The following is a 14610-nucleotide window of genomic DNA, read 5'->3' as shown; positions in this document are numbered from 1 at the left end:
GAGGAGCGGCTGATATCAGTCACACATATGATGTAATGTCTCTGGAGGATATAATAGCACTGGAGTGTTATAAGAGGAGCGGCTGATATCAGTCACATATATAGATGTAATGTCTCTGGAGGATATAATAGTACTGGAGCGTTATAAGAGGAGCGGCTGATATCAGTCACATATATAGATGTAATGTCTCTGGAGGATATAATAGTACTGGAGCGTTATAAGAGGAGCGGCTGATATCAGTCACATATATGATGTAATGTCTCTGGAGGATATAATAGTGCTGGAGTGTTATATGAGGAGCGGCTGATATCAGTCACACATATGATGTAATGTCTGGAGGATATAATAGTACTGGAGTGATATAAGAGGAGCGGCTGATATCAGTCACATATGATGTAATGTCTCTGGAGGATATAATAGTACTGGAGTGTTATAAGAGGAGCGGCTGATATCAGTCACACATATGATGTAATGTCTCTGGAGGATATAATAGTGCTGGAGTGTTATAAGAGGAGCGGCTGATATCAGTCACATATGATGTAATGTCTCTGGAGGATATAATAGTACTGGAGTGATATAAGAGGAGCGGCTGATATCAGTCACATATGATGTAATGTCTGGAGGATATAATAGTACTGGAGTGTTATAAGAGGAGCGGCTGATATCAGTCACATATGATGTAATGTCTCTGGAGGATATAATAGTACTGGAGTGATATAAGAGGAGAGGCTGATATCAGTCACATATGATGTAATGTCTCTGGAGGATATAATAGTACTGGAGTGATATAAGAGGAGAGGCTGATATCAGTCACATATGATGTAATGTCTCTGGAGGATATAATAGTACTGGAGTGATATAAGAGGAGCGGCTGATATCAGTCACACATATGATGTAATGTCTCTGGAGGATATAATAGTACTGGAGTGATATAAGAGGAGCAGCTGATATCAGTCACACATATGATGTAATGTCTCTGGAGGATATAATAGTACTGGAGTGATATAAGAGGAGAGGCTGATATCAGTCACATATGATGTAATGTCTCTGGAGGATATAATAGTACTGGAGTGATATAAGAGGAGAGGCTGATATCAGTCACATATGATGTAATGTCTCTGGAGGATATAATAGTACTGGAGTGATATAAGAGGAGAGGCTGATATCAGTCACATATGATGTAATGTCTCTGGAGGATATAATAGTACTGGAGTGATATAAGAGGAGCGGCTGATATCAGTCACACATATGATGTAATGTCTCTGGAGGATATAATAGTACTGGAGTGATATAAGAGGAGCAGCTGATATCAGTCACACATATGATGTAATGTCTCTGGAGGATATAATAGTACTGGAGTGATATAAGAGGAGCGGCTGATATCAGTCACACATATGATGTAATGTCTGGAGGATAGAATAGTGCTGGAGTGATATAAGAGGAGCGGCTGATATCAGTCAAACATATGATGTAATGTCTGGAGGATATAATAGTACTGGAGTGTTATAAGAGGAGCGGCTGATATCAGTCACACATATGATGTAATGTCTCTGGAGGATATAATAGCACTGGAGTGATATAAGAGGAGCGGCTGATATCAGTCACACATATGATGTAATGTCTCTGGAGGATATAATAGTGCTGGAGTGTTATAAGAGGAGCGGCTGATATCAGTCACACATATGATGTAATGTCTCTGGAGGATATAATAGTGCTGGAGTGTTATAATAGGAGCGGCTGATATCCGTCACACATATGATGTAATGTCTCTGGAGGATATAATAGTGCTGGAGTGGTATAAGAGGAGCTGCTGATATCAGTCACATATGATGTAATGTCTCTGGAGGATATAATAGTACTGGAGTGATATAAGAGGAGCGGCTGATATCAGTCACACATATGATGTAATGTCTCTGGAGGATATAATAGTACTGGAGTGTTATAAGAGGAGCGGCTGATATCAGTCACACATATGATGTAATGTCTCTGGAGGATATAATAGTGCTGGAGTGATATAAGAGGAGCGGCTGATATCAGTCACACATATGATGTAATGTCTGGAGGATATAATAGTACTGGAGTGTTATAAGAGGAGCGGTTGATATCAGTCACACATATGATGTAATATCTCTGGAGGATATAATAGTGCTGGAGTGTTATAAGAGGAGCGGCTGATATCAGTCACACATATGATGTAATGTCTCTGGAGGATATAATAGTACTGGAGTGATATAAGAGGAGCGGCTGATATCAGTCACACATATGATGTAATGTCTCTGGGGGATATAATAGTACTGGAGTGATATAAGAGGAGCGGCTGATATCAGTCACACATATGATGTAATGTCTGGGGGATATAATAGTACTGGAGTGATATAAGAGGAGCGGCTGATATCAGTCACATATGATGTAATGTCTCTGGAGAATATAATAGTACTGGAGTGATATAAGAGGAGCGGCTGATATCAGTCACACATATGATGTAATGTCTCTGGAGGATATAATAGTACTGGAGTGATATAAGAGGAGCGGCTGATATCAGTCACACATGATGTAATGTCTCTGGAGGATATAATAGTGCTGGAGTGATATAAGAGGAGCGGCTGATATCAGTCACACATATGATGTAATGTCTCTGGAGGATATAATAGTACTGGAGTGATATAAGAGGAGCGGCTGATATCAGTCACACATGATGTAATGTCTCTGGAGGATATAATAGTGCTGGAGTGATATAAGAGGAGCGGCTGATATCAGTCACACATATGATGTAATGTCTCTGGAGGATATAATAGTACTGGAGTGATATAAGAGGAGCGGCTGATATCAGTCACACATGATGTAATGTCTCTGGAGGATATAATAGTGCTGGAGTGATATAAGAGGAGCGGCTGATATCAGTCACACATATGATGTAATGTCTCTGGAGGATATAATAGTACTGGAGTGTTATAAGAGGAGCGGCTGATATCAGTCACACATATGATGTAATGTCTCTGGAGGATATAATAGTGCTGGAGTGTTATAAGAGGAGCGGCTGATATCAGTCACACATATGATGTAATGTCTCTGGAGGATATAATAGTACTGGAGTGATATAAGAGGAGCGGCTGATATCAGTCACATATGATGTAATGTCTCTGGAGGATATAATAGTACTGGAGCGTTATATAAGAGGAGCGGCTGATACCAGTCACATATGATGTAATGTCTCTGGAGGGTATAATAGTACTGGAGTGATATAAGAGGAGCGGCTGATATCAGTTACATATGATGTAATGTCTCTAGAGGATATAATAGTACTGGAGTGATATAAGAGGAGCGGCTGATATCAGTCACACATATGATGTAATGTCTGGAGGATATAATAGTACTGGAGTGATATAAGAGGAGCGGCTGATATCAGTCACATATGATGTAATGTCTCTGGAGGATATAATAGAGCTGGAGTGATATAAGAGGAGCGGCTGATATCAGTCACACATATGATGTAATGTCTCTGGAGGATATAATAGTACTGGAGTGATATAAGAGGAGCGGCTGATATCAGTCACATATATGATGTAATGTCTCTGGAGGATATAATAGTGCTGGAGTGATATAAGAGGAGCGGCTGATATCAGTCACATATGATGTAATGTCTCTGGAGGATATAATAGTACTGGAGTGATATAAGAGGAGCGGCTGATATCAGTCACACATATGATGTAATGTCTGGAGGATATAATAGTGCTGGAGTGTTATAAGAGGAGCGGCTGATATCAGTCACATATGATGTAATGTCTCTGGAGGATATAATAGTGCTGGAGTGATATAAGAGGAGCGGCTGATATCAGTCACACATATGATGTAATGTCTCTGGAGGATATAATAGTGCTGGAGTTATATAAGAGGAGCGGCTGATATCAGTCACACATATGATGTAATGTCTCTGGAGGATATAATAGTACTGGAGTGTTATAAGAGGAGCGGCTGATATCAGTCACATATGATGTAATGTCTCTGGAGGATATAATAGTACTGGAGTGATATAAGAGGAGCGGCTGATATCAGTCACACATATGATGTAATGTCTCTGGAGGATATAATAGTGCTGGAGTGATATAAGAGGAGCGGCTGATATCAGTCACACATATGATGTAATGTCTCTGGAGGATATAATAGTACTGGAGTGATATAAGAGGAGCAGCTGATATCAGTGACACATATGATGTAATGTCTGGAGGATATCATAGTACTGGAGTGATATAAGAGGAGCGGCTGATATCAGTCACATATGATGTAATGTCTCTGGAGGATATAATAGTGCTGGAGTGATATAAGAGGAGCGGCTGATATCAGTCACATATGATGTAATGTCTCTGGAGGATATAATAGTACTGGAGTGTTATAAGAGGAGCGGCTGATATCAGTCACACATATGATGTAATGTCTCTGGGGGATATAATAGTACTGGAGTGATATAAGAGGAGCAGCTGATATCAGTCACATATGATGTAATGTCTGGAGGATATAATAGTGCTGGAGTGTTATAGGAGGAGCGGCTGATATCAGTCACACATATGATGTAAATGTCTCTGGTGGTTGTACGCACATATAGCTCCCACATAATACTGCCATATAGCACCCACATAATACTGCCATATAGCGCCCGCATAATACTGCCATATAGCTCCCACATAATACTGCCATATAGTGCCCGCATAATACTGCCATATAGCGCCCACATAATACTACCATATAGCACTCACATAATACTACCATATAGTTCCCACATAATACTGCAGTATAGTTCCCACATAATACTGCCATATAGCTCCCACATAATACTGCCATAGTGCCCACATAATACTGACATATAGCTCCCACATAATACTGACATAGCGCCCACATAATACTGACATATAGCACCCACATAATACTGACATATAGCTCCCACATAATACTGACATATAGCTCCCACATAATACTGCCATATAGCTCCCACATAATACTGCCATATAGCTCCCACATAATACTGACATATAGCTCCCACATAATACTGCCATATAGCTCCCACATAATACTGCCATATAGCTCCCACATAATACTGTCATATAGCGCCCACATAATACTGCCATATAGCATCCACATAATACTGACATATAGCTCCCACATAATACTGACATATAGCTCCCACATAATACTGCCATATAGCGCCCACGTAATACTACCATATAGCTCCCACATAATACCGCCTTATAGCTCCCACATAATACCACCATATAGCTCCCACATAATACCACCATATAGCTCCCACATAATACCACCATATAGCGCCCACATAATACTGCCATATAGCCCCCACATAATACTGACATATAGTTCCCACATATTACTGCCATATAGCGCCCACATAATACTGCCATATAGCTCCCACATAATACTGCCATATAGTTCCCACATAATACTACCATATAGCCCCCACATAATACTACCATATAGCCCCCACATAATACTACCATATAGCTCCCACATAATACTGCCATATAGTTCCCACATAATACTGCCATATAGCTCCCACATAATACTGCCATATAGCTCCCATCATACTACCATATAGCTCCCATCATACTACCATATAGCTCCCACATAATACTGACATATAGCTCCCATCATACTACCATATAGTTCCCACATAATACTGCCATATAGCCCCCACATACTACCATATAGCTCCCATCATACTGCCATATAGTTCCCACATATTACTGCCATATAGCGCCCACATAATACTGCCATATAGCGCCCACATAATACTGCCATATAGCGCCCACATAATACTGCCATATAGCGCCCACATAATACTGCCATATAGCTCCCACATAATACTGCCATATAGCTCCCACATAATACTGCCATATAGCTCCCACATAATACTACCATATAGCCCCCACATAATACTACCATATAGCCCCCACATAATACTACCATATAGCTCCCACATAATACTGCCATATAGTTCCCACATAATACTGCCATATAGCCCCCACATAATACTACCATATAGCCCCCACATAATACTACCATATAGCGCCCACATAATACTGCCATATAGCCCCCACATAATACTACCATATAGTTCCCACATATTACTGCCATATAGTTCCCACATAATACTGCCATATAGTCCCCACATACTACCATATAGCTCCCATCATACTACCATATAGTTCCCACATAATACTGCCATATAGCTCCCACATAATACTGCCATATAGCTCCCACATAATACTGCCATATAGCTCCCACATAATACTGCCATATAGCTCCCACATAATACTGCCATATAGCCCCCACATAATACTGCCATATAGCCCCCACATAATACTACCATATAGCTCCCACATAATACTGCCATATAGCCCTTACATAATACTGCCATATAGCCCTTACATAATACTGCCATATAGCCCCCACATAATACTGCCATATAGCCCCCACATAATACTGCCATATAGCTCCCACATAATACTGCCATATAGCCCCCACATAATACTGCCATATAGCCCCCACATAATACTACCATATAGCTCCCATCATACTACCATATAGTTCCCACATATTACTGCCATATAGCTCCCACATAATACTGCCATATAGCTCCCACATAATACTGCCATATAGCTCCCACATAATACTGCCATATAGTTCCCACATAATACTACCATATAGCTCCCATCATACTACCATATAGCTCCCATCATACTACCATATAGCTCCCATCATACTACCATATAGCTCCCATCATACTACCATATAGCCCCCACATAATACTACCATATAGCTCCCATCATACTACCATATAGCTCCCATCATACTACCATATAGTTCCCACATATTACTGCCATATAGCGCCCACATAATACTGCCATATAGCGCCCACATAATACTACCATATAGCTCCCATCATACTGCCATATAGCTCCCACATAATACTGCCATATAGCGCCCACAAAATACTGCCATATAGCGCCCACATAATACTGCCATATAGCTCCCACATAATACTGCCATACAGTGCCTACATAATACTACCATATAGCTCCCACATAATACTGCCATATAGCATCCACATAATACTACCATATAGGACCCACATAATACTGCCATATAGGACCCACATAATACTGCCATATAGCGCCCACATAATACTGCCATATAGCGCCCACATAATACTACCATATAGCTCCCATCATACTACCATATAGTTCCCACATATTACTGCCATATAGCGCCCACATAATACTGCCATATAGCGCCCACATAATACTGCCATATAGCTCCCACATAATACTGCCATATAGCCCCCACATAATACTGCCATATAGCTCCCACATAATACTGCCATACAGTGCCTACATAATACTGCCATATAGCTCCCACATAATACTGCCATATAGCCCCCACATAATACTGCCATATAGCTCCCACATAATACTGCCATACAGTGCCTACATAATACTGCCATATAGCTCCCACATAATACTACCATATAGCTCCCACATAATACTGCCATATAGCTCCCACATAATACTGCCATATAGCTCCCACATAATACTGACATATAGCACCCACATAATACTGCCATATAGCTCCCACATAATACTGCCATACAGTGCCTACATAATACTGCCATATAGCTCCCACATAATACTACCATATAGCTCCCACATAATACTGCCATATAGCTCCCACATAATACTGCCATATAGCTCCCACATAATACTGACATATAGCACCCACATAATACTGCCATATAGCACCCACATAATACTGCCATATAGCTCCCACATAATACTACCATATAGCTCCCACATAATACTACCATATAGGACCCACATAATACTGCCATATAGCTCCCACATAATACTGACATATAGCACCCACATAATACTGCCATATAGCACCCACATAATACTGCCATATAGCTCCCACATAATACTACCATATAGCTCCCACATAATACTACCATATAGCTCCCACATAATACTGCCATATAGCTCCCACATAATACTGCCATATAGCTCCCACATAATACTGCCATATAGCTCCCACATAATACTGCCATATAGCTCCCACATAATACTGCCATATAGCTCCCACATAATACTGACATATAGCCCCCACATAATACTGCCATATAGCGCCCACATAATACTGCCATATAGCTCCCACATAATACTGCCATATAGCTCCCACATAATACTGCCATATAGCTCCCATCATACGCAGCGATATAATACTGACATATAGCTCCCACATAATACTGACATATAGCTCCCACATAATACTGCCATATAGCTCCCACATAATACTGCCATATAGCTCCCACATAATACTGACATATAGCCCCCACATAATACTGCCATATAGCGCCCACATAATACTGCCATATAGCTCCCACATAATACTGCCATATAGCTCCCACATAATACTGACATATAGCTCCCATCATACGCAGCGATATAATACTGACATATAGCTCCCACATAATACTGACATATAGCTCCCACATAATACTGCCATATAGCTCCCACATAATACTGACATATAGCCCCCACATAATACTGACATATAGCCCCCACATAATACTGCCATATAGCGCCCACATAATACTGCCATATAGCTCCCACATAATACTGCCATATAGCTCCCACATAATACTGCCATATAGCTCCCACATAATACTGACATATAGCGCCCGCATAATACTGACATATAGCTACCATCATACTACCATATAGTTCCCACATAATACTGCCATATAGCTCCCACATAATACTGCCATATAGCTCCCATCATACTACCATATAGTTCCCACATAATACTGCCATATAGCCCCCACATAATACTACCATATAGCCCCCACATAATACTGCCATATAGCGCCCACATAATACTGCCATATAGCTCCCACATAATACTGCCATACAGTGCCTACATAATACTGCCATATAGCTCCCACATAATACTGACATATAGCTCCCATCATACGCAGCGATATAATACTGACATATAGCTCCCATCATACGCAGGTATATAATACTGAATGGTTTTATTTCGCTTCTGGGTTTCTCATCCTTGAGGTTTTTCCCTCAAGGAACTGCCGCTGACTACAGAAAGCTCCTCCCCAGCCGGACATGTCTGATAACAGAGAACAATCACTCATATTCACATGTCCTACAGTCGTCCCCCCCCACCGGAAATGGCTGATAACAGGGAGCAATAGACCGTATCCGGCTGTGCTATAGTTGGATATGAGGCATAAAGAGGAAATTATAGGGGCAGAGATTTTCCTTTCCTGGACAATGAGCCTTAAATGGCTGATAACAGAGACAATAGCCTGAAATCAACTGCTCAGGCGACGCAAAGACTACAAACTGCAGTATCCCTTAGAAAAAGGATAGATTGCCAGCTCTTGGGCCCAGTCTTGCTTTATTTGCCTCTATCTATACAGATACAGACATGTTTGATTAACCATTTACTGGCGCAGAATCACGGGGGCGAGTTTATCAATAAATTGGCGCACGGGTGAAATTTTTTAAAACGGCGTCTGGATCCTGGGTAAAGTTGCAGCATTCATTTTGCTTCCTCTATGGCGATGCCAGCGGCTCGCAGCCTCTCATTACTTAACCGGAGGGAGAACATGGCCCCCACCGCCGCCGCCGCCGCCCGCTCCGGACATTATCTGCTCTTCCATTACAGACCCATCTCCCAATTAGTAATTCCATTAATCTCCATTCTGGCATCTGGCACCACCTGCTACTTCAGTCCAGCGCCCCGGCCACTGCGCCTCCTGACCGTCCAGACGCGCGCCCGCGTCCTGCTGTACCCAGGCTCTGCTGTCATATCATTTAACCCTTTCATCCTCAGCAGCAATGCCCCGCCGTGCCCCGCCATGATCTCCAACCGTGCCCTGTCCCCAACCCCCACTCATATCCCGCACCATTATTTTTGACATTTGACCTTAAAACGGAAATAACGTTTTCCCTTAAAAACCGTACGCATTTTTTTTATCGCGTCACGTTGGTCGGTTATAACGATGGTTACCATTTATTTGCGCGCTGGATTTGTCCGATAATGACTGTATGAACGATTCGCTTGGTTTTCATTCCTCCACTTTGGCGCGATGTTTACCTGTGAAAGGCGCTCGCTGTTTCTCACAAAAAAATAAACGCACCGCGTGTAGTTGACATTTTACAGCACGACGATCCGTTTTAATTCGTGAAATCTGATGGATTGGGCGCTTTAAAAGGCACCAATGACGCATAACTGGTCGTGTTGGGTAAAAGATGCCAGCGAGTTCTTTAAATGCTTCCTATGTTATAGCGTCGACTGCCATTCTGTGCCCCTGACTGTGCCCTGTGCGCCACCCCCGGCCTGCCACCTATGGATCCTGCCAAGAAAGGGTTAACGGCAGTGGTCGGATGTTACATTGTATCACTGCTCTCTCTATTGGCGGTGGTGCCACCGTTTACCTTTCGCCTGCCATGCACCACCAGCCTCCTGGCGTGAAAATGTAGCAACTCCACCCAAACCCCGGCGATCAGCATTGCACCTCCGATCTGCCACCGCTGCCCCCTCACCTGGATGCCCATGACCAGGACGCAGCTCAGGCACAGCCAAGCGGTCTTCGTTCCATCCGAATCGCCCATCCTGCCCGTCTTAGGTGGTGTGGTGATGCCGGGGTCGATGCCAGATGTTGCGAGTCAGATGTCGGTGGCACCGGGAGCTGCTGTCGTGGTTTCGTCTCGCTGTCACAGGGGCATCCAGCGCTCAGTGTGCATGTCACGCAGATGTTGGGTATCTGTCCGGACGTCTGTCTGATGAAGCCTCGTTCTGCTATACAAAGACGTGTCCCATCCCCCCTCGTCATCTGTCTCTCTCCTCCCATCGCTCCTTCACTTCCTCCTCTCTCTCCACCCAGAGAGAATTCACTCCAAGGAAGAGGAAAAAAACGGAAAGACCTATATGAAAAATGCAGCGAGAACACGGAAAGATGAACGGCACGAACCACTAATTATTCCCGGCGTGTACGTGAAATAACATGTGAACAGGGTCTTAACTCAGAATCACAGCCGAGCATCCGGACTGACCAACATACATATTTACTGAGAATTACACCCAGTATACAGGACAGGAGAAGTGGTACTGTGCAGTGTCTATATATACACAGAATAATAGAGATACTGAGAATTACACCCAGTATACAGGACAGGAGAAGTGGTACTGTGCAGTGTATATACAGAATAATACAGATACTGAGAATTACACCCAGTATACAGGACAGGAGGAGTGGTACTGTGCAGTGTCCATATATACAGAATAATACAGATACTGAGAATTACACCCAGTATACAGGACAGGAGAAGTGGTACTGTGCAGTGTCCATATATACAGAATAATACAGATACTGAGAATTACACCCAGTATACAGGACAGGAGAAGTGGTACTGTGCAGTGTATATACAGAATAATACAGATACTGAGAATTACACCCAGTATACAGGACAGGAGAAGTAGTACTGTGCAGTGTATATATATATACAGAATAATACAGATACTGAGAATTACACCCAGTATACAGGACAGGAGGAGTGGTACTGTGCAGTGTCTATATATACAGAGTAATACAGATACTGAGAATTACACCCAGTATACAGGACAGGAGAAGTGGTGCTGTGCAGTGTCCATATATACAGAATAATATAGATACTGAGAATTACACCCAGTATACAGGACAGGAGAAGTGGTACTGTGCAGTGTCTATATATACAGAATAATACAGATACTGAGAATTACACCCAGTATACAGGACAGGAGAAGTGGTACTGTGCAGTGTGTATATATATATATACAGAATAATACAGATACTGAGAATTGCACCCAGTATACAGGACAGAAGAAGTGGTACTGTGCAGTGTCTATATATACAGAATAATACAGATACTGAGAATTACACCCAGTATACAGGACAGGAGAAGTGGTACTGTGCAGTGTCCATATATACAGAATAATACAGATACTGAGAATTACACCCAGTATACAGGACAGGAGAAGTGGTACTGTGCAGTGTATATACAGAATAATACAGATACTGAGAATTACACCCAGTATACAGGACAGGAGAAGTAGTACTGTGCAGTGTATATATATATACAGAATAATACAGATACTGAGAATTACACCCAGTATACAGGACAGGAGGAGTGGTACTGTGCAGTGTCTATATATACAGAGTAATACAGATACTGAGAATTACACCCAGTATACAGGACAGGAGAAGTGGTGCTGTGCAGTGTCCATATATACAGAATAATATAGATACTGAGAATTACACCCAGTATACAGGACAGGAGAAGTGGTACTGTGCAGTGTCTATATATACAGAATAATACAGATACTGAGAATTACACCCAGTATACAGGACAGGAGAAGTGGTACTGTGCAGTGTGTATATATATATATACAGAATAATACAGATACTGAGAATTGCACCCAGTATACAGGACAGAAGAAGTGGTACTGTGCAGTGTCTATATATACAGAATAATACAGATACTGAGAATTACACCCAGTATACAGGACAGGAGAAGTGGTACTGTGCAGTGTGTATATATACAGAATAATACAGATACTGAGAATTACACCCAGTATACAGGACAGGAGAAGTAGTACTGTGCAGTGTATATATATATACAGAATAATACAGATACTGAGAATTACACCCAGTATACAGGACAGGAGGAGTGGTACTGTGCAGTGTCTATATATACAGAGTAATACAGATACTGAGAATTACACCCAGTATACAGGACAGGAGAAGTGGTACTGTGCAGTGTATATACAGAATAATACAGATACTGAGAATTACACCCAGTATACAGGACAGGAGGAGTGGTACTGTGCAATGTCTATATATACACAGAATAATACAGATACTGAGAATTACACCCAGTATACAGGACAGGAGAAGTGGTACTGTGCAGTGTCCATATATACAGAATAATACAGATACTGAGAATTACACCCAGTATACAGGACAGGAGGAGTGGTACTGTGCAGTGTCCATATATACAGAATAATACAGATACTGAGAATTACACCCAGTATACAGGACAGGAGAAGTGGTACTGTGCAGTGTCCATATATACAGAATAATACAGATACTGAGAATTACACCCAGTATACAGGACAGGAGGAGTGGTACTGTGCAGTGTCCATATATACAGGATAAGAACAATTGGTGGATACAGCTATTGAATCTCGTACAGAGAAATGTCTGTTAATATTAACAGGATTATTTATTATTTAAATAAAAAGCCAAACTGTATTCCCCTTAGGCAGTGGTGCCAGTTTCCCTCTTTAAGACTAACAGTCTGTGACCCCTATAAACAGTGTCAGATGTGTCATATGGTTTTTAACTATAATCAGATCGTCAGTAATTATTAAAATAGTGTACCCTATAAACAGTACCAGCCAGTGTCTACTTATAATCAGTGCCAGCAGGTATTTCCCTATAAACTGTGCCAGTCTATGTCCCCTCCTAATCAGTGCCAACCAGTGTCCCCTTATAAAAAGTGCCAGACGGTGTCCCCCTATAATCAGTTATACAGTGTCCCCTATAAACAGTACCAGCCAGTGTCCCTATATGAACAGTGTCACCTATAACTAATGTCAGATAGTGTAACCTATAAACGGTGCCAGCCTCTGTCCCCTATAAATGTGCTAGTTAGTGCCATCAGTCTTCCATGAACAGTACCAGAAAATACCCCCATAAAAAGTGGCAACCAGTATCCACCTATAAACAGTGCCAATCTGTATGTTCTATAAACAGACAGTTTTCACCTATAATTTGTGCCAGTCTGTGTCCCTTTTAAACAGTGTAGCCGGTAATCAGTACCAGTCATTGTCCCCCTATAGACAGAGCCAGCCAGTGTCCCCCTATAATCAATGCCAGTCAGTGTCCCCCTATAAACAGTTCCAGACAGTACTCTTTATAAATAGTGCAAGGAAGTGCCCTTTTGTATAAACAGTGCGAGTCTGTGCCCAATATAAACAGTGCAGCTGGTTTTTACCTAAAATCATTGCCAATTCCCCTCTAACCAGTGTCACCTAGTGTCTCCCTATAATCAGTGACAGTGTCCCCCTATAAATAGTGCCAGTTTGCATCTCCTATAAACAGTGCAAGTCAGTGTTCCCCTATAAACCATTCCAGAAAGTATCCAATATCAATGGTGCTAACAAGTGGCCCCTATAAACAGTGTCAGTCTGTATTCCCGTATAAACAGTATCAGAAAGTGCCACCTCTAAACAGTGCCTTCAAGTGCCCCCTATAAACAGTGCCAACCTGTGTTCCCCTTTAAACAGTGTTAGAAAGTGACTTCCTATAAACAGTGCAAGCCAATGTCTTCAATAAACAGTGCCAAAAAGTGCCCCCCTATAAACAGTGCCTGACACTATAAATAGTGGCAGTATGTCCCCCTGTAAACAATGACATTCAGTGTCATATAGTAGAGGCGTAGCTAGGTTCTCCAGCACCCGGGGCAAAGATTCAGTTTGGTGCCC

General features: G+C 41.9%; 1 protein-coding gene across 2 annotated transcripts in view; it reads right to left on the bottom strand.

The window, feature by feature from the left end:
* APLP1 (amyloid beta precursor like protein 1) overlaps window positions 1–10920 on the bottom strand; it is a 53666-nt gene extending 42746 nt beyond the window's left edge. For both annotated transcript variants that reach the window (XM_075840456.1, XM_075840457.1), the window contains exon 1: window positions 10629–10920. In XM_075840456.1, coding sequence (XP_075696571.1) covers window positions 10629–10697 — 69 coding nt within the window. In that variant the 5' untranslated portion in view covers window positions 10698–10920. The remainder of the gene's footprint in view (window positions 1–10628) is intronic.
* Window positions 10921–14610: the final 3690 nt, after the last annotated feature.

The sequence above is a fragment of the Rhinoderma darwinii genome, chromosome 10 (assembly GCF_050947455.1).
Source record: "Rhinoderma darwinii isolate aRhiDar2 chromosome 10, aRhiDar2.hap1, whole genome shotgun sequence".
In the NCBI taxonomy this organism is placed as follows: Eukaryota; Metazoa; Chordata; class Amphibia; order Anura; family Rhinodermatidae; genus Rhinoderma; species Rhinoderma darwinii.
Note: the sequence above shows the minus strand (reverse complement) of the source record. Positions and strands in the feature narration are given on the sequence as shown.